Raw genomic sequence first — 21,780 nt, 5'->3', positions numbered from 1 at the left:
ATAACACTTTCCATGTGAGATACTTTAACTCACAGGAGTGCAGAGGTTCGAAAGGAGGTTTCATTAGACGACCAAGAACCAGATTAAGGTCCCAGGATGGGGCCGGAGGCCGTAAGGGTGGCTTCAGATGGAGCAAGCCTTTAAGAAAACGTGTTACCAGGGGTTGTACTGAAATAGGGACACCCTGTACACCTTTATGGAAGGCGGCTACCGCACTGACATGCATCCTAATGGAAGAGGTCTTTAGACCGGATTCTGATAGGTGCCATAAATAGTCCAAGAACTTAGAGATTGGACAGGAAAGGGGATCAAGGGACTGAGAAGTGCACCATGATGTGTACCTTTTCCATTTGTATGAGTAAGACTTTCTTGTGGAAGGCTTTCGTGAAGCTATCAGGACTCGAGAAACGGAATCTGAAAGGTTGAAAGGCTGAAGGACTAACCTTTCAACATCCATGCCGTCAGGGACAAGGCTTGGAGGTTGGGATGGAGGAGGCATCCGTCGTTTTGAGTGAGCAGATGCGGGTCCTTTCCCAGAGGAATGTGCCTGCGGATGGAGAGATCCTGGAGTATTGGAAACCATACTTGGCGTGGCCAGTAAGGTGCTATCAGGATCATGGTTCCTCCGTCCTGGCGTAGCTTCACGAGAGTCTTTGACACAAGAGGAAGTGGAGGGAATGCATAGAGCAGACCGGTTGTCCACTTGAGGGAGAATGCATCCCTCGGCCGAGAGTTCTGGCTCCGAATGAGAGAGCAGTAATCGTCCACTTTGTGGTTCTGAGGGGACGCAAAGAGGTCTATGCGGGGAGAACCCCACTTGTGAAACAGAGAGGTCGCTACCAGAGGATCGAGTGACCACTCGTGCGGTCGGAAGACACGGCTCAGCCGGTCTGCCAATACATTGTCTACTCCCGGCAGGTAAGTGGCCCTGAGGTACATAGAGTGGGAGAGGGCTTCCGCCCAGATCTGCGCAGCTTCCTGACACAGAAGGAAGGAGCCTGTGCCTCCCTGCTTGTTTATGTACCACATGGCCACTTGGTTGTCCGTCTGGATTAAGATTATCTGATGAAAGAGATGATCTTTGAAAGTGCGGAGCGCATAGCGGATTGCTCGAAGTTCCAGGAAATTGATCTGGTGTTCGGCTTCCTCGTTGGACCATAACCCTTGGGTTTGAAAATTGTCCACATGGGCCCCCCAACCGATGTGGGAAGCGTCGGTGGTTAGGATAACTTGTGGATCCGGTGGAAGAAAGGGTAAGCCCTGAAGGAGGTTGACCGGAGTCGTCCACCAGGTTAAGGATAGGCGCAGCGCTTGTGTGACTGTGATTATGGAGGACAGAGGCTGAAAAGCTTGAATCCATTGTTGTCGTAGAGTCCATTGTGTTACCCTCATGGCTAGTCTGGTCATGGGAGTGACTTGAACCGAGGATGCCATGTGTCCTAGGAGAACTAGGAATTGGCGAGCTGTGGCAGTGTCTTGAGACTGGAGCTGGTGAGCTAGGGACATGAGAGTTTGGACCCGTTGTAGCGGAAGGTAGGCCTTTGCCTGTAAGGTGTCCAAGTTTGCCCCAATGAAAGATAAGGTTTGAGATGGGACGAAGCAAGATTTCTCGTAATTGACAAGAAACCCTAAGGAAAGGAGTGTGTTGATTGTCAATTGTAGGGAGGACCGGGCAATCTGAGGGGTGGAGGCCCTGATCAGCCAGTCGTCCAGATAGGGGTATACGTGGACACCTTCCTTCCTGAGGAATGCTGCTACAACTACGAGGCATTTGGTGAAGACCCGTGGAGCAGATGCCAGACCGAAAGGCAGTACTCGGTATTGATAATGGTCGCGGCCTACGAGAAACCGCAGATATTTGCGATGGGATTGTGTTATCGCAATATGGGTATAAGCTTCCTTGAGGTCGAGGGAGCATAGCCAATCCCCTTTCTGCAGCAGAGGGAGTAACGTGCCCAGGGTTACCATCTTGAACTTTTCTTTTTGCAGATACTTGTTGAGGGCTCGAAGGTCTAAAATTGGACGTAGCCCTCCTGATTTCTTTGGAATTAGGAAGTATCTGGAATAGAATCCCTTGCCTCGTTGAGAGGGAGGAACGAGTTCTATAGCATTTGATTGCAGAAGAAGAGATACTTCCTGTTGTAATTGAGCCAAATGGCTGGATAGACTCCACGCTTGAAGCGGCGGGGAGTCTGCCGGAAGAGTTATGAAATTGAGGTGGTAACCCTGTGCGATAATCGCCAGCACCCACTGGTCTGAGGTAATCCGTATCCAATGCTGTAGAAAGTGGCACAGACGACCCCCTACAGGGATGTGGGGGAGTGGGATATGGCATGTGCTCCGAGTCGGGAAGTCAAAGGCCTGCCGCAGGCCCGGGGGGTGGGGCTACAGCAGGTCTTTGTTTCCGAGGTTGGCGTGGCTGAGGTCTGGTGGAGGATCGAGCCGGACGAGGCCTAGTCGACGGAGGGTAATAACGACGTGGCCGAAAGAATGACTTTTTGGAGTCCTTCTTAGGTGGTGGTTTGGAGGATACCTCAGATGGAACAGACGAAAGTTGTTTCAACGTCTCGTGGTGATCCTTCAATTCCGCCACAATTTGTTGAATCTGTTCTCCGAACAGATTATCCCCTAAGCAGGGTAAATCGGCTAGACGATCCTGAACCTCTGGGCGAAGGTTGGATGATTTTAACCAAGCCCAACGTCTGGCTGAGATGGCAGTAGCTGAGACTTTCGTGGAAGCATCGAAGATATCGTAGGCCGTTCGGATCTCGTGCTTCCCAGCTTCAAATCCTTTGTGAAGGAGGGCTTGAAGCTGTGGCTGGTATTGGTCCGGTAAGGTGTCAGCGTAGTCCTGCATTTGTTTAAGGATAGCTCTGTTGTACTGAGTCATATAAAGTTGGTATGAAGCTATACGAGATATCAACATAGCCCCATGATACACTTTCCTTCCCACACTATCAAGAAATTGGTTGTCCTTGATAGGGGGAGTGGAAGAGTGTGGCTTTAAACGCTTGGCTTTCTTTTGCGCAGACTCAACTACAACAGAGCGATGATCCAGTTGAGACTTCTGAAATCCTGGTGCTGACTGAACGAGGTAGGTTGAGTCAGCTTTTTTATTGACTGGTGACACAGATGAAGGTGATTCCCAGTTTTTCTTTAAAAGATCCAGAAATACTTGGTGAATGGGGATGGAAGCGATGATCTTGGGGGCATCCAGAAATTGGAGCAGCTCCATCATTTGGTGCCTGTCATCGGTCTCAGATTGCAGCTGAAAAGGCACAACTTCTGACATCTCCTTTACAAAATTTATAAAGGAGAGATCTTCAGGAGGAGATCGTTTTCTACTCTCTGTAGGAGATGGTGGGGATGGTAAATCTGTATCTGAAGATGAATCATCACCCCAGGTATCATAAGGATCATGTAAGGTTTGCTGTCCTGAAGGACCTGGTAGAGGATCCAAAGGCATCGATGGAACCGGTGCTGCAAGCGGAACAGTGAACGGCATCGAGGGCTTCGGGGCCACCGATGGAATCGGTGCCGATCTTGGAATCGATGGAGCCGAAGGATAAATCGGTGGAAAGGTATGTGAAGGCACCGATGGAACGACACCGGACGGAGGAATCCGGAACGGTGTTTCTCCTGTCGATGAATATCCTTCCGGAGATGATGGTGTAGTCGGTGCTAATGAAATCACCGATGGAAGGGCGCGCATAAGTGCCTCCATACGATTTAGTATCGGTGCCAACGCTTCCACTATAGGCTCGGTGGTCGGTTCCATCCTCGGTGGCAGAGTCGGTGCTGAGGTCGGTGCCTGAGGCGGTGCCGGAATCGGTGCCGGAGGCGGTGCCGGTGGAGGCTGGAATCTTCGCATCGCATTCTCGATGGCCTCCTGGACCAGCCGGTCCAGTTCTGCCCGGAGACCAGGGGTAAGCATACCCGGCTCGACGGGAGAGGGAGGCTGAGGCAGGGCCGGAGGGACCACCGTAACCGGTGGGATCACGGCCCCCGCACCCCGGGAGGGTGAGGGTTTCCTCGGTGCCTGCGAACGAGACGTGGACGGTGCCAGGTCCGACCGAGGCTTTTTCTTCGGTGGCTCGGCCTGTTCAGAGGTCGATGGTTGCGGATCCTCGACGGGCCGAGACTTGTGCCGTCGATGGCGATGCTTATCCTTCCGATCTCCTCGGTCATCCGGGGAGGGGACAGGAGTCGACGGCCGAGAAGTCATCGATGGTGGACGGTCACCGGCGGGTTGGCGATGGTGGTGCAACTTCGACGGTGCCGGTTCCGATGACGTCGATGCTATCGATGGCGTTGGGGTGGGTGCATGGAAGAGGAGCCCCATCTTCTCCATCCTGGCCTTGCGACCCTTAGGTGTCATTAAGGCACATTTGGTGCAAGTCAGGACATCATGCTCACTACCCAAACATAAAACACAAACCCTATGGGGGTCAGTGATGGACATGGTCCGGGTACAATCCGGACATCGACGGAACCCCGTCGCCATGGCTTAAGGCCAAATTTAGTCGCGGGCTCAGTAAGTTCCCACAGGCCTCAAGGGCCAAAATCGACGGCCGCCGATTAAAAAAGGGAAAAAACTTACCGGTTTCCGCGAAAGTGACAAAAATTTGTCGAAGGGAGACCCCTGAGGGGCAAATTTTCTTCGGATAGAAAAATACCGAATTCCTGTCAGGAACGTGGTAAGAGAGCTCCTTTCACCGCGTGGCAACTGCTGCGCGGAAAAAAGAAGACTGAAGGGAGACCCCTGCTGGCTGCAGGGTCAGTGCCTTGCTGGGCATGCCCAGTAGGGGCCAGTCAAAGTTCTGTTTAAACTTTGACAGAAGTTTTCCGTGGTGGGCTCCATCCTCGATGTCACCCATTTGTGAGGACAACCATCCTGCTTGTCCTGTGAGAAAGATAACTTTACTCGGATATTCGGCGGAACATATCTGGTTATATGGTCTGCTGAATATACCCAGATAAAGTCAAAATTACTGTCATAGAGTAACCTTATGACTGCCCCCTAGCATGAACAGATTTACTCGGATAATTTTATCCAGATAGTGCTGAATATCAGTGCTATCTGGCTAAAGTTAAGTTCTACCTCAGGAATGCTCCGTCACCACCTCTTTTTTATCCAGCTAAATTTTGTCTGAGTAATGATCTACACAGACAAAATTTAAATAGAGGGGGTGGCGAGGTTACCGAGACATATCTTTTGAATATGGACCTCACAGCAACTACAGACTAGAAGATTAATGGGTCAATCAATAAGTCTTAGGATCACAAACAGTTTTATGACAATGTTACACAAGCACTAGTGGGTATAGGATTATCAGTATGGGTCAAATTCATGCTACCCACAATTGCAAAATCTACAGCTAAAATGCAGAGTAATAGATGAGTGCATGCTGTGACCTCTAACATAATTTTGTGCGTGTGATAGAGGCATCCAAGTTACATTACTACAGCTGCCAACTACACAAGACAAGAATCTCTACAGGAAGACTATGCAAACAAAGAACGCAACAAAGCATTTTGTCATATGCTGTATTACAAGGCAAAGGTTATGAAACCTGATTGGTGTCTCTGACAATAACCAGCAGTGTAACACAGGTTCACCCTAAAGAACCTAATATAGTCTTGAAATCATTACTGAAAGCAGTTTGTCCAGCTAAGCCCTGCACTTAGCTGGAAAAATTTAATGATTAAAATCATGCCGGTCTGACTGCCTTGGACTTAGCTGGCCAACTTTTTATCCAGCTAAAAAATCATCTGGATAAATCAGGGGTAATCCAGAGGTATTCTGGAGTAGAACGAGCTTATCCAGTTAACTTTTACATAGCCAGGTGCTGCTAAATTTCCCAGCTAAATAATACCTAGATGCATCAAGCCACGATGTTTTTTCGCTGGAGAGGTTCCACTATCGTAGGGAGGGGGGTGTTATCACGATAGTAGGTTCCCTCCTTTGAAAAAGCATTGCGACTGTATGGCATGTTCTTTTTGCCTAATGGCCAAAAACCGCAGGACAAAAGAATGCGGTGAGTGGCCCTTGAACATGATGGCAGCCCCAACTTCTCTTGACTGCCATCACCTTAAAGGATCGCTTGCCCAAAATAAAAAATATCCTGGTACAATGGGGAAGTTGAGCGGAGGTCAGTCTCAACCCAGGGCTGCCTTGACACCCCCAAGACCATCATGAACCTGTCCTTTCCAGAACTTATTTTATTTATTTAAAATCTTTTCTATACCGTCGCTAAGTTATATACCATTGCAACGGTTTACATTTAGGCACATAAATTAATGTAGGTAAAAGTGTACTATAGTACATTCTAACAAGTGCCAAAGGTTCGGTTACAATAAATCATTCAAGATAATTACTTTAGTGAAGTGGGTCATGACCTAGTGTACCGATAAGGTACTGTTTACGGCTAAAAATTCATTAATCAAGTGTTATAATTACGTTTATGGTGATGTTCATTGACCACTCTACTGCACATTTCTAAGTGCTGTGTGTCTGTGCTCTTCTGCGTATTCCTGAGTATTTTCTAAACTCCCGTCTCTTTATAAAATGCTTGTTTAAAAAGCCATGTTTTTAAACTTTTCTTAAATGTTTGAGATCTCTTTGTAAAAAAAAAAAAAAAAAGGGTGACGGCGGTAAGATCTGGGGATCGGACCCATTTTGGAAAATGGCACTGACCAGGGCGGGTGCTAGGGGGCGCCATGCCCCGAAGCGGAAGCCTCACCTTAAATTAAGGTGTGAAGGGTGCGGGAGGGGTGGGGTGGTTGCTGGGATCATTTCTTTTTTTTTGACTTGGGGGTGGGTATAAGAAGGAGGCCGAGACCCTATTTTTTATATTTTAAGCTCTTGGGGGGGATCTGGGGCCATGATGGGTTTTTTTTTTTTGGGGGGGGGGGGGGGGCAATCGCCATGCACCTACATTTTTACAGCTTGGAGGTGGCATGGGTTGAGATGGGGGTGCAGCACTGACTTCCACTCAACCTCTTCATTTGCTGCGATTTTTTTAAATCTCCTGCCACTTTAAAAGTGTGGCGGAAGCCTTGGGACCAGTGTTAGGGTACTGTGCCCTCACTGCACAGTTAATGCATTTCAAACAGGTGTAGTTATTTATCATAATTGACCACCTTTCCGGTTGGTCGCAATAAAATATTTATATCAAATTGGCTAGTAATGACCTTCTTTACATACATTTGCATAATTTATTCATGCAAACCACATGTAAAGAAGGTCATTGTAATAAGTGAGCCTTCACAGAGGCTCCCTCTCCCTCTCGAACCAGCATTTGCAATAAATACCATTTTGGCCGTTAAGGCACAGCAAGCATAGGCATAACGCACAGAAAAAAGGTATAGTTATTTCTGGTATTAAATCCCGCCATAGTGTGCGCTACTTTATCACATGCCTCGTTAACCGACCCTCATTTCCATTTACTCCACCCAAACTCCTCCCACTCAAATACTAATTTTAAATTTGTATATGCATTTTGCAATGTGGTATTTATCGCATGCGTTACGGCGTTAATGCGGGCGTTATGGCCCTAACGCCCGCGATAATGCGTTAATGCATTTTGATAAATGACCCTGTAAGTTTGCTGGCTGGCTAGTCACTGAAAATTGACCCTCTATGTTTCTCTATATAATTATTTAGCAAAGAAGTGCAGTTTCATAATACTTTTTGTCAATTTTTCTGATAAAAGAGATCTCAAATGTTTCCCCTTGAATTCTTCATAGGTTGTGAAACTTTTTATTTATTTATTTTTTAACTTTTATATACCGACATTCTTGCATTAAATGTGAACCAGTACAAGATTAATCACTATGGGGCCGATGCAATAAAAAGCACGGAAAGTGCTATTAACTCCTGCTCCAGGCAGGTGTTAACATCTGAGAGCGAAATGTGCATCTGAGACGCACACTTTTTTATTTTTTTTTTTTAATGCGGAGTGAAAGAGTAATAGCCTCAATCACCTGCATTTGCATTCACTCCGCGTTGGATGCGCATTAAACAGGTGCTAATCCCCCTATTGCATTAGGTGGTGGATTAGTGCCTATTTAACCCGCGTCCGAGTGCGGGTTATACAGCGCTCTCTCAGCTGAGCGCATTGTATTGCATCGGCCCCAAAATGTTGCAGTGGATGAGTTTTCTAGTTTTCTTCAGGACCAATATGGCTGTCAGATGCTTTAACTCTTGAAAAAAACCACTGTGACTGGCAAAACCAATTCTTCAAACTCTGCTTTTTTTCTCCTAATCTCATAAGCAGAGATAGAAGGAAGTTGCCTTTCAGGTACTCTGCTTTGCTCCAGGAAAATAAATCAGTGAGAATGAGTAAGTTAAAAAAGATAAGCTCTATTATAAGAAAGCAATAAAAGTTTGGTTGGCCCTCTCAGTGCTTAGATCCCTACCTGACATATTGCTCTGAAGATAGACAGCAGTACTAAAAAAAAATGATCCAAACATTAAAAGAATCCTCCACTTACCTTGCTGAAAGATTGCAAAGTCTGGCGTCAGGGAGATAGTAATAATCTCTTTGATGGGATACAAAGATCTTGTAAAAGGATAATTTCATACTGAAGTGCCCCTTTTCACTAATAGTGCATTTTTGACAGCACTTTTAAAGTTATTACTGGACAGCCAAGTGTTTTTCATGGATTCCTCCAGGTTCTCTCCCGTAAACTTGTTCCCCTACTAGCCTGTCCCTAGCATTCTCGCTCAGCACATTCGTCTCCCAACCAGCCCATCCCCGGCCCCTCAGCATCACACTCGTTTCTCCCCCCCACCCCCCCCCCCCCCCAGCCTGTTTCCAGCACTCTCACCCTCTGCCTATCCCACCACTGCTCCATTCCTCCTTACGCCCCCATGTTGTGCCCTGCCTGCTCCCGGCTCACAACTTCTGTTTGTGGATCTGAATCACCAGCTCCTGCTGACATCCTGCGCCATCGCTTGTTTTTTTGTCAATGATGCGGTTCCCGTATGCCAGTGCTGTTCTCACAATAGTTCAGGAGCACAGGCTTGCCCATGGAGCCAAGAGCAGTGAGGGGAGAGGGTTTGAAGGCTTACTGGGGCACTGGCATGGTCCAGTTTTCTGGTAGTTGAGATGTAAACACCAGTTTATTATTCTTTTCATCCAGGTGGGGCTTTATTTTTTTTTTGGGGGGGGGAGGGGGAGTAGGGTTAAACCAAAAACCAATCACTTGTCTTTAAGAAACACTTTAACGTGAGAATGCTGCACAAATGTGTGAAAACAAACTCTTTAAGGGAGGTGCTCCTACTTTGAGTGAAGTGGAACGTAATAACCCTTGTCATTAGGAATCATTCTAAGACAATACACAAACTAGAACAAAGCAGCAATCAGAGGGTAGTCAAAAGTTAGCAAACGAAGGAGACAGAGATTAAGATAGAGAAACAGAGAATAGGACTTTCATGTTTCTTCCTAAAATGGGACTGCTATTAAAATATTCTGTTTCTTGCGGGAGGGGAGAGTGAACAATTTTTAAAGTGGGGATGCAGAAACTTTTTGAGGTCTGTATAATGGAAGCCCGCAGCCCTAGTGCTGACACCTATGTTCCCGGCGCCATGTTACCATAGAAAATTGGAATTGTGCCATGACGAGATGACATAGCTGTTTTAAGCTAAAAATAATTGATTTGTAAGACTCGGCTGTCTGAAACTGCATTAGATCTTTTATCAAAAATGACATTCTTGCTTAAATTATTAAAATATGGGCTTTCCTTCTGACCTGAAACATTCTTTCAGATACACTGCCACTGTCACATAAATAACACTGAATACCCAAGCTGAGCAGGACACCCAAACGGATTCCTCACAGTTCATGAGGAGATGTCTTGTTGACCCTTGGGAGGTCACACTCGTCTTTGAAGTGGCAGCGCTGCAGGATGGCGTTGTATTGCTCCTTCAGGTCCTGGTAGGTGGAGACGTTCTCTTCGGAGTGAGGGAACGGCAGGAGCTTTTCATTCAGCAGCAGCTGCACTTGATACTTCTCCTCAGGCGTGCTGGCGGCATCACAGCGATGCAGCACAAAGAGCAGGTTGGCTGCATAGGGCACAATTCGTCCGCTGCGGAACTTCCGCTGTGCTTGCTTGGCAAAATTGCTTGCACTGAGGGGCTCTTCATCCTTGAACAAGCCCATGAGGGCAAGCAATGGCTGGAGAGTTTCTGCATGTCCAAACTGTAGGATCACAGGCGATGAAATGGGCTGAGAGCTGGAAGACATCAATTTTCAAAACAGAAAAAAAAAAAAGAATTCAATACATAAGATATCGATACAGAAATGCATGTTTAGGCAGTAAAATTTAAACAAAATGTTTTGCTCACTGTCCAACTGTTAGTTCGTTTTGTGTGTTAGATATAATCCTGAACATGTCCTTTTCAGCTTTGCAATAATGTTAATCTAAACTGTCTCTCTCTAACACAGAAGCTGGACTAAAGAGAAACAATACTGAAGATATGCCTTCCCCTGTTCCTGTTCAGCTGTCTAACCCACAGATTTGGTATAAGGTTGTTCGCTTTCTCTGTCGATCGGCTAGATTAGCAATTGTAAGAGTAACATTTGTTGGTTTTGTCCATGGATAGCAGGAGAGGTCAACAAGCAGCAAGCTATTACAATAAATATAAAATCTAAATGCAAATAAAGACTGATCTTTATTCAGCACCTTACAAAATTATAATTCCTGCCACAAGGAGTTTACAATCCAGATGTAACAGGAGTAAAAGTGTCTCACCAAGGGTCACAAAGTGTATCTGTGGAAGAAACAGAATTTGAGCCTGACTCCTTGGTTCCCAGTTCCTTTCTTTCATCACTAGGCCATCACCTTTCCCCCAAGAAACACCAAATCAAAACCCATCCACTAATCCACTGGGAGTTCTTTCCGGCCTGGATTAGGGTTCTTTGCTCCCCTAGATAAATGAAATATGTGCTGCTCCTGAGTAGTAATGGCTCTCAGCTTATGGACAGTGAGCCTGCTGCACTCATATTCCCTGCAGCAGGCCCCCTTCCCCCTCCTCCGGGCTACTGTGGTGACCGAGTACAGCCGGCTCACAGTCCACACTCGCAAGGAACAAGAGTGGCTGACCTTACTACTGGCAGAGTGGTTCGGGGCTACCCAGCGTGGGAATGAAAAATCAGCTGGATTATTTAGCAGGGGGAAATTGGCAAGCAGTATCCACATTGCTTCAATATGTGGTATTGTTATTTAAGAAGTGTTTTCACAAGAGTATACTTTTACATGATACGGGATTAGTCCTTACTATTCTACTTCTAAAACTCATTAAAACGTACCTTGATGGAAATACTAGCACATCAAAACTAACCCCGCACTTAAAGGATTTGAAGGCTTTCCCTTATTTTCTTACAGATATTCTATTTACTAAAGATTTAGACATAAACACTAAAAGGTATCCGCAACCCACTTTTCCCCCACTCAACCGCCAGCAAACCAAACCCCTACGCAATAAGCTTTTAGCAGACAAGTTTCCATTCCATTCCATTCGTGTCAAGTGAAAAGAAACTTCTCTTTTATAGCATGCAAGATGCCTTTTTTAAACAAGCAGTAGAACAAAGTTCTCATAAATTTAATCTTTACACAAAAGATTTCCCACATGAAAAATCAGTCTAGCTCCTCCTCTCAAGTCTTGCACCCTCTACCAGCCTCTCCCTTCTTTTTCCCATGAATCTTTTCTTTGCAGGAGGCATCCTAGGTCCAATGGTAGAAGTGACAGCAATGGCAGCAACAAACTGCCACTGTCGCTTCTACAGGTAGGTAATTTTGCTTTCTCCGATAAGAAGCAGCCTGAATGGGAGTCACACATATGGTACTAGCGAGCTAAGAGCAGTCTTTCAAAAAATAAGGAAGACAATAGCAATAAACACATCCTTGGGCAGAGAAAAACAATAAGGGGGTCATTTTCAAAGGAGTTATATTTATGCAAATAACATACTATCATAGCAATTTTCAAAAGACCATTTATGTGCTTAAAATGCACTTACTATTGACAATTCAATGACATTGTAGCAATTTTCAAAAGCCCACTTACACCTGTAAAGTAAATTTACACATGTAAAACCTAGTTTTAAGCATGTAAATCCTTTGAAAATTATCCTCTTAGGGGTAGATTTTCAAACCGTGCGAATTGGCGTACTTTTGCTGGCGCATCAGGCGCCAGCAAAAGTACACGGGATTTTAGTAGATACGCGCGTATCCGCTAAAATCCTGGATCGGCGCGCACAAGGCTATCGATTCCGTATAGCCGGCGCGCGCCGAGCCGCGCAGCCTACCCCCATTCCCTCCGAGGCCGCTCCGAAATCGGAGAGGCCTCGGAGGGAACTTTCTTTTGCCCTCCCCACCCCTCACCTTCCCCTCCCTTCCCCTACCTAACCCACCCGCCCGGCCCTGTCTAAACCCCCCCCCCTTACCTTTGTCGGGGGATTTACGCCTCCCGGAGGGAGACGTAAATCCCCGCGCCCCAGCGGGCCGCTTGCGCGCCGGGACGCGACCTGGGGGCGGGTACGGAGGGCGCGGCCACGCCCCCGGACCGCCCCGGGCCGTAACCACGCCCCCAGGCCCGCCCCCAAAACGCTGCGACACGCCCCCGACACGCTGCGCCGACCGGGCCCGCCCCCGACACGCCCCCCTCAGAAAACCCCGGGACGTACGCGAGTCCCGGGGCTCTGCGCTCGCCGGTAGGCCTATGTAAAATAGGCGCACCGGCGCGCAGGGCCCTGCTCGCCTAAATCCGCCCAGATTTAGGCGGATTTAGGCGAGCAGGGCTCTTAAAATCCGCCCCTAAATGTTTTTACCCATGAGAAACTTATTTTTGTCTCTTCTTCTTTCTATTTTGGATAATGTTAAATACAGAAAACAGAACTGGAGGACCCTAGAAACCAAAATAAATGATCTCTAGAAGTGATTGAGTAGAGCTTGATGTCAAGGACAGACTATAAGAACATAAGAAAATGCCATACTGGGTCAGACCAAGGGTCCATCAAGCCTAGCATCCTGTTTCCAACAGTGGCCAATCCAGGCCATAAGAACCTGGCAAGTACCCAAAAACTGTCTATTCCATGTTACCATTGCTAATGGCAGTGGCTATTCTCTAAGGGGCGGATTTTCAGAGCCCTGCTCGCGTAAATCCGCCCAAAACCGGGCGGATTTACGCGAGCAGGGCCCTGCGCACCGGGAAGCCTATTTTACATAGGCCTCCCGGCGCGCGCAGAGCCCCGGGACTCGCGTAAGTCCCGGGGTTCTCCGAGGGGGGCGTGTCGGGGGCGGGCCCGGTCGTCGCGGCGTTTCGGGGGCGTGTCGGCAGCGTTTTGGGGGCGGGTACGGGGGCGTGGCCGCACCCTCCATACCCGCCCCCAGGTCGCGGCCCACGCGCAGGAGGCCCGCTGGCGCGCGGGGATTTATGTCTCCCTCCAGGAGGCATAAATCCCCCGACAAAGGTAAGGGGGGGGTTTAGACAGGGCCGGGCGGGTGGGTTAGGTAGGGGAAAGGAGGGGAAGGTGAGGGGAGGGCAAAGGAAAGTTCCCTCCGAGGCCGCTCCGATTTCGGAGCGGCCTTGGAGGGAATGGGGGTAGGCTGTGCGGCTCGGCGCGCGCCGGCTATACAAAATCCATAGCCTTGAATATGCACGAGAGAGACCTGCATACAAACTGCCTCAGTTGTATGCAAATCTATTTCATGCATATTCATTAGGGGTATCCTGAAAACCCGACTGGTTTGCAGCCCTCGAGGACCGGACTTGCCCACCCCTGATCTAGACTGTGCTTCTAGAATGGTATTATTTTTTTTTTTAACAACGACCACTCCTCTTGGACATTTTTTACTTTTGTAGCTGCTCCTTTCAGTTTTTTTCTAATAATTTTTCTCATGCAACACTTCTGACCAGATCTTAAACCCCTACAAGAAAATTTCTGCAAATGAATAAAACTGAACTCTATGTTTCAACTTGTAAATCTCTTCTAAAAAGAGGTTGATCTTATGCTAACTACCAATGTTGACAATGCTGGACTAACATGGCCATAATCAACTGACCAGAGAATAACAATGAGAATACAAGTTGCTATTATATTGTTATATTATATTGTTCATACACTCATTCCAAATTATCATGAAGAAGTTTAAAAAATGGGAGATTAAAATGGGAAATTAAAATATAAAAAAATAAAAAAGGGATAAAACATAATAAATTTCATTTTATTTACATAACCCATTTTGTAATTAAGCCATAGCATATTTTACAATAGTTTTTAAAATAACTTTGTCATATTTTTCCTTCCCTTATGCTTAAGTTCACTTTTATTATGTTTTATCCCTTTTTTAATTTTTTTATATTTTAATTTCCCATTTTTTAAGCTTCTTCATGATAATTTGGAATGAGCGTATCAACAATATACCTATAGATCTGCTACCAATACTTTGGATTTCATTTTTAACGAGGTAAAAAGATACGCTACTATCCATATATAGACGCTAAAAATCAAGCTACATTAACAATGTATCTAATTACAATTTTTTCTCCAGATAGGCATGAGAATTTAAAAAGTGCATCTTGTCAATTGATAAAATTTGTTTTTAACAGGTAAAAAAATAATTTTACCAACTATGCCATGGTCTTCCTGCCCTCCTATTGTACATTTTCTTTAATGTCCATTCCTTATAAGTTATCCTTTTTTGTATATTGATTAGTCTATGTCCATTTTTAATTATGTTTGTGTGTTGTTTATGAAGTCAATTGTAATTAACGTCATTTCTGTAATGATTGTTTTATTGTAGCCCCTGAAGCAGCCCTTCACTGGGCGAAACTCAGGCCTAGAGTTGGGCATTTATGGAATATTGTTTTATTAATAAATCTTTTTGAGAACCTTCAACATCTCCTTGTTTGCATTCTTAGTAAATTAGGTCTTAAGGTCTTTAGTCTGCTCCAAATAGCCTAGAGCTTCCCGATGAAATACAAGTCAAGGAAAATGTTGGCAGGAAAACTTACTGATTAAGATGAAAATTTGACACCACCCTTTTTATGATAACATTTAGTATTCAATAGATATGTTTTTAAGGCAGGGCTTCCCAAACCTGTTCTGGTAAACCCACAGTCCATCAGGTTTTCAGAATATCCATAATGAATATTCATGAGATACATTTACACATACCAGGTAGGACATGCAAATATATCTCATGAATATTTATTATGGATATCTTAAAAATCCAGCTGGCTGCAGGATCACCAGGACAGGTCTGGGAAGCCCTGTTCTAGAACGGAGTTCAATTCTGCAGACTAAATTGACTGCATAGCTAATTTCCATGATTTAGAAGAGGAAAGTGATTTGGGAAACCATGCTGACATTTTTCTTATTCAAATTCCTAAGGTCTAGGATGAGTCTGTGTCTTCTGGTTTTCTTTGGCCCGAAGAAGTAACTGGAGTAAATCCTGCACCCTCTTCCCTGCAATGACGGATGTGCCTGCATTGCCCTCTGAGAAAGAGGTGGTTTCCATTGTAGGCCTGAATGCTTTTAGTAGAGAGCAATTTGAAAGCATTTCCAATCACCCCCTCCATAAACCTAAACTAACAGACCTGCCCACATAACCTAGATTGGCTAAGCCTATATCTATTACACTTGCATCCCCACCAATGTGACCTACACATGCTGCATATTCTATTCTAGAACTGTTGTCTTAAAGCTAGTTTATTACTGCTAGCATAAACGCATAAGGTATAACATCAAGAAATGTATGTGTACTGATATCTAGAATTTGTAACCTGTAAAATGTAACCTAGAACTCTATCAACTGTTGTACCCATACACACTTTAAAGTCCATTTCTGCTGTAACATGGTTGGAAAAGCATGATATAAAGAAACTATGATGAGGATAACTATGATGTATCCTGCATCCCTCTCTGACAATCCTTCTTGCCCAGCTATCTGATGTTACAAGAGGCCAACATTTTGCAACAAATTTCAGCCTCCTCACTACAGAGAGGTTCTCTGGAGACTGGATAGATAACAGCTATCTCCTCTGGGCCCAATCAAAACCAGACCTGAGGCTTATGTGATAGTGAAATGTTTAGAGTCTTTTTGATTGCACTGGCAAGACTCAGCACTTTGTCTTGGAAACGACTCCTGTAATGAAAAAAAAAAACAAAATAAAAAAACCTTTCAGTTAAAATTTGCTTGAAACTTCTGAGAAACGAAAGGTATGCTGGAGGTGGGGGGAGAGGATTTCAAAGTGTTTTGATGACATCCAGTTTCTTTCACCTTAACTCCAATGAGATTCTCCCTTCTACATCTCTATTCAAAAAAAACACAGTCGAGTTGTTCTGCAGGAGTCCACAGCGGTGGCAGAAGCTTTTAGTACCCTCTCTAATGCAACACAAGCCAAGCAAACTAGATTCAGTTTTCCTTTTTTTTTCTTTCTTTTTTTTATAAATTTGTTTCTAAGTCATCAATGAAGTAAACAATAAAAGAACGATAAGAAAAATCAGAGAACAGTGGATAAATAAAGCATCATTTGCAAACATATACTGCAACTGACTTTTTCTATTAAAGTTTATTCTCATCACATGCACATACACTTTCATACTCAGTTAAAGACCAATACAAATACAAATATTATACTTCCAAAGGAGCTAGACACAAAAGTCCAGTACATCTAAATACACCTTAGGTCAGTGCTGTTTGGACTGCCTCCCAGAAACAGAAATAATGATGATTACATGGGGGTTTTTTTTTCCCCCATTGAGAAGATCCTCCGTAAACAATTCCAAAGTAGCTAGATTATACATCTTGCTTTTCTATTGTTGGAAGTTTGGCAGAGCATCCCCCTTCTAGTATTGAAGGACAAGTTTCTTAGAGATTAACAAAGACATGCAAATAAATTTCTTCCTTCCTGAAGGATGAATCGGAACTTGTACAGAGTGATGTAAGAATACTAAAAGATGAGATTCTACTACAATATATTTCAAAATCTTCTCCAAAAAAGCAAAAATGTGATTCCAATAAGAATTTAAGTTATGGCAATTGAGAAACATATGACAAAAATCCCCCACAGATACATGACATTTGAGACAATTACTAGAATCCCAGTTTCATGTTTACACCCTTCTCCCTGGTAATATAAATTGCATTTCTCTCATAGCCGCTGATGAGAAATTACGGTAAACAGCCATGAATGCAGTAGTAATGTGGGAGGAGTCTAAAGGACTACCCAGATCAGCACCCAAACAGCAGCCAATGTAAATAAATGTGGAGTTTTCAAATTGTTATGCAACGCCAGTGGCATACAGCCAACTTGTTATGTTTGGGGATGATGTCCCGCAGATAATCCTCAGCATCTACAAAAACTAGTAAGGCAAGAGCTGTATGAAACAATAATGATGCGCTTGTAGAGAAGCATAAAAACTTTGAGCTATTAGGTCCCACTCTTTTCTAATTTCTTAAAATGAAAACAAATGTGTTGTCTTGATCTACCAACTGACCCAGACAAGTAAGCCTTCGCATAGCCCAACTTGAAAAAAAAAAAAAAAAAGGGTTCTCAGCCCTGCCAGAAAATCCACATTACCCACCAAAGTTAAAAAAAAAAAAAAAGAAAAAAAAAAAGAGTACACTATACTACCTTTAAGGTGTAATCTCCACCATTTTCAAGCTCTCTGAAAGTTCACCAACCAAAAACAGAGGCCATTTAGGTCTTGGGCTGTGAAGAATATTAATAGGTTTATAAGGGAATACCCAGTTTTCAAACAGCTAGCTGCAGCTTTCTAAGTCTTTCTGTGACCATAAGGGAGTGAAATTCCTTTTGTCTGTGTTAAGGAATATATTGAGCAAGTCTGCATTTCAGTCTGCAAGATATGCAGATAACCAGCCAAGTAGACCTGGTAGTCTTCTATATAGGAGAAATCACAGAAGATGTTGACCGCATCACTTGGTCGAGTCTGCCTATAGCATTCTGGTAATACTTCCTTCCAGTCACTTCAAGCCTCTTAGGTTCCTGGGCTGGTGCAGTAAATGCAGGAATCTGAGATTTCTTGCTCTTGAAGGCTGATTTGCCAGATGGCGCAATGACTAATATTCAGAAAAGTGAGATAAAAATGATAAGAGTGTACAAAGGAAAGCAGGGCCATCACTGACAAAGTAAAACACTATCGGATACATTTTAAATGGGCCACACGCGTAAAAAACGCACATTTTCAAAAGAAGCCCAGCCATGCACATAACCCCCGTTATGAGCAGCAGTGCCAGGCCCAAGGAAAGGGGCAGTCCAGGGGATGGGGAGGGGTGGGGCCGGAGGCAGCCGGTAGAGCGGCCATTTGCCGCTGTGAGGGGGAAGTGCGTGCCGCCAGCAGTCAACCAGAAGCAAGTTGCTTCTGCTCCAATGGAGCAGTAAGCAACAAAATAAAAAAAAAGAGATATTACACAAATTCAACTAATTCAGCCGAATCTAGTGTGGATTGCAAATAATACTGAAACTCAGAAGTAGTAGGGACATGCGACCAGAGAATACACTAACGTTGCCGTGAGTGCAGGTAAAGGAACCGACTCATTTATTTAATATATAAAAATATCTCCAAATATTAATACGGTATCACTGTACTCAAATAATTAATTATACATTTCATTTATCTACAGTGTCGTTAAACCAAGGGACTTATACTTCGATGATATGTGTATTATCAATTTCCTCTAGCACCTCCTTTTTACTGCAGTAGCTCATTTAAATATTAGATTGGACACCTGGGAGAGGTGGATCAGCACGCGTTAGGATAGCGGACACTCAATTATGAGTGCCTGTTTTACACATGCTAATATTGCACCAGCCTGGGTGTGCAGTCAGAATGGCCAGAGGCCAGGCTCTGGCTGGTTATAAACAATTCTGTAGCTCTATTGAGCTTATAAACAAAAGTAGCAATCTTTCAACTTACATGCTCTCAGTCTGGGCTTCCTAAGTTTCCTTCTGGGATTTGCCATTCTCTCTTCGGCCTGGCTAGATATACACCTTCCCAGGATCCTCTTCCATCCAGACCAGGATTCCCTGCTGCCTCAAGCTTAAGGTAGAACGGGCCAGATCTCTGAAATCTGTCCCTTAAGGTATTCTGGGGTTCTCTTTTGTATACCCCTTCACATAGCTTCCCCTTCAGCTCAGTCTTCTTAGGTTGAACACGTGCCCTTATTAAGGGTAGGTACCCTGTTTCTCTCTTCTCGACCTGTCATATGCTTAACCTGTGTAAGGTTTACCCTGCCCAAATCATTTGGGAAGCTGCTCCCAGATTCACAGCATCCTCGTTGTTGCCCTTTGGTGCTGTTTCAGGTTTTTTTTCCCTTTTTTGTTCAGGGCAATCTATAGCTAGGGATTCTCCATTTGTGAGGGCTGCAGTCCCTGCTTGTCCTCAGAGAAAGCAGAGTTTCTTACCTGTAACAGATGTTGTCCGATGAGAGCAGGATATTAGTCCTCACAAAACCTGCACAAAAACTGGGAGGGGAACTGTGGAAGGCCAGGACGTGTCCCACGTCCCGAAAATTGCGGAAAAGTCTCCCCCCCTTGCGTCGGCGTGCGTGTTATAAAATCAGCACACCCATGTGTGTGCGCTGGGAAGCACACATGCACACGCACTACCCCATATATCCTCAAAAAAGAGAAAATAAAAGTTATTTTCATCTTCATTATTAGGCTTGCTTTTGGATACTATGCACTGGATACTCTCTGATCCCCCAGGTAAACATGTGACCAAAATGGAAGAGCACATCAATGGAGGGGCTTTAAATGCTACCAGAAATGGAACACAAGTTCTAATAGTACATGCCACTGCTTGAATCATGAGAAAATAAATACTTTTAAATCAAAAACTGTGTCCTTCATTTGAAGGTATATAGCACTACATTTTAAATGTTATCTATCCTTCAGGAAAATTTTCAACTTAATTTATTCAGTCAGCAAAGCTGAAATACCTCTTCAATACCTCTTTAAACCTGTCAAAAATAAAGGGCCAACTTATATTTCAAAATTGTCCCAAATTAGAATGTGACATAGATATCTTGGTTTCACATTCTGTCACTTTTGGCTGGGTCTAAATTCTGTTTTAATGTATTCATTTTTCAAATCCTGATCACGTAATACAAAATCAAACATATGTATGTATGTATGTACAAAAGAAACCCAAGAAAATTAGCTACAGATAAAGTTACAATATTGAGACACAGCCTTGATACAATTTCAGTGTTCAATACACTGTAGCACTATAGAAGTGATAAATAGTGGGGGAGGAGCAACATAGTGGAAGTTAACTCTGCTGCAGTGATGAGCTGTCTAGTTGTTTCTTTCTAAAAAATAATTGCCTTCCTTAATATGGTCAAGAGGAAAGGCAAAACAAGGACTTTTCCAGCTTAAGTGGCGATGACCGCTACACTTGGGCCCATCAATCGCTTTGTCCACCACAGGGAGAGTCAGCCATCTTCCGTCAGTATTGGGCCACTTGGAGGGCTTGCAGGGGAAGGGTTGCCACTTTTCTCTAAGATCCTTGATATCTCTCTGAGTCCAGAGGTATGGAGAATGTCTGTGGATCCAGCCTTGGATAACTTCAGTCTTTCCTGGCAGAACGGTCTCCCAATGATGACAGCACCATGACATAGGACTTGATCCAGGAGCAGCTGGGGACATGGGAAGCAATTCTGCATGGAGATTCCTAGATGCTGGTCCAGGCGAGTACCCTTGGAGAGATTTGAGGCCCACTGGGGAATAAGGGAATTGGTGTATTGGTGGAAGGAGCAGTGACAAAGATGGAACAAGTATCCTTTGCACTTGAGAAACCCTAAACGTTTACTCTAGAGGCAATATATGTTTGGCCATTGAGTGTATGGAGAAACCCCAGACTGCAAAAATTTCACAAATTGCTACAGTTACCAGAATATGGAGACAACATTGGTAGCTGAAGAGAAAATTATGGAAGAATGTAATAGGAGACTTGAATTATTAGAACAGAAGATTTCTCAGTTTAAAACTGAGTCCACATTGATGAAAGATAATGTATCTACAGTATACATCAGAAACTGGAAAACTTGGAAAACATTTCTAAATCTAAAAACTTACAGTTGATTAATTTTCCTAAGTTGGTCTTGATCTCAGCAGAGATATTTAAAAAAAATCTCCTTGAAGTTCTAAAGTTACCTCTTGAATCAATGCCACCAGTTTCAAGAGTTGTTGTTTTTTTTTTAATCTTCCATTGCCAAAGGGAAATGTGGGTGAAAATGAAGTGGGTGAGTCTTCAACTATTACATCTGGAAGCTTGGACTTAACAGTATTCTTAGAAACATCTGGTAAAGTACAGGTAAAACCTGCAACCTTAGTCATGGACTTGATACTTGAACCAGATCAGAATGGTATTATGAAACTTTTTTTTAACCACAGAGATGAGCTATTCTTTAAGTATAGGTATTGGATATTCCCAGATGTGACAGAAGTAACTAAAAAAAGAAGGGTGCAATTTATATTATTGAGACCTAGGATCTTGCAAATTGGGGCAATATTTTTTCTTAAATACCCTTCTAAATGTTTGGTTAAATATCAGAATGTTAAATATGTTTTTATTATCCTAGCCAACTTACACTTTTTCCAGGTGATAAGTCAACCTCTGGTGTTTCATCATCCACTCTTTGTGGAGTTTCTGATAGAGGGGGTTAATTTTTCCTCTTTATTTATAGACTGGCTTCCAGAGTTTCTATCTATAATACATGCTGATAACTAGTTCTTGATATTGTGGC

The 21,780-nt window shown here is 44.1% G+C and overlaps 1 protein-coding gene across 1 annotated transcript in view; it reads right to left on the bottom strand.

Annotated features, from left to right (window-relative positions):
* Positions 1-9,142: 9,142 nt before the first annotated feature.
* Positions 9,143-21,780, bottom strand: part of MINPP1 (multiple inositol-polyphosphate phosphatase 1) — a 170,714-nt gene continuing 158,076 nt past the window's right edge. Inside the window, exon 5 of the mRNA XM_029609803.1 lies at positions 9,143-10,239. Within this exon, the coding sequence (XP_029465663.1) occupies positions 9,840-10,239 (400 nt within the window). The 3' untranslated portion in view covers positions 9,143-9,839. The remainder of the gene's footprint in view (positions 10,240-21,780) is intronic.

Source organism: Rhinatrema bivittatum, chromosome 7 (assembly GCF_901001135.1).
Source record: "Rhinatrema bivittatum chromosome 7, aRhiBiv1.1, whole genome shotgun sequence".
Taxonomy (NCBI): Eukaryota; Metazoa; Chordata; class Amphibia; order Gymnophiona; family Rhinatrematidae; genus Rhinatrema; species Rhinatrema bivittatum.
Note: the sequence above shows the minus strand (reverse complement) of the source record. Positions and strands in the feature narration are given on the sequence as shown.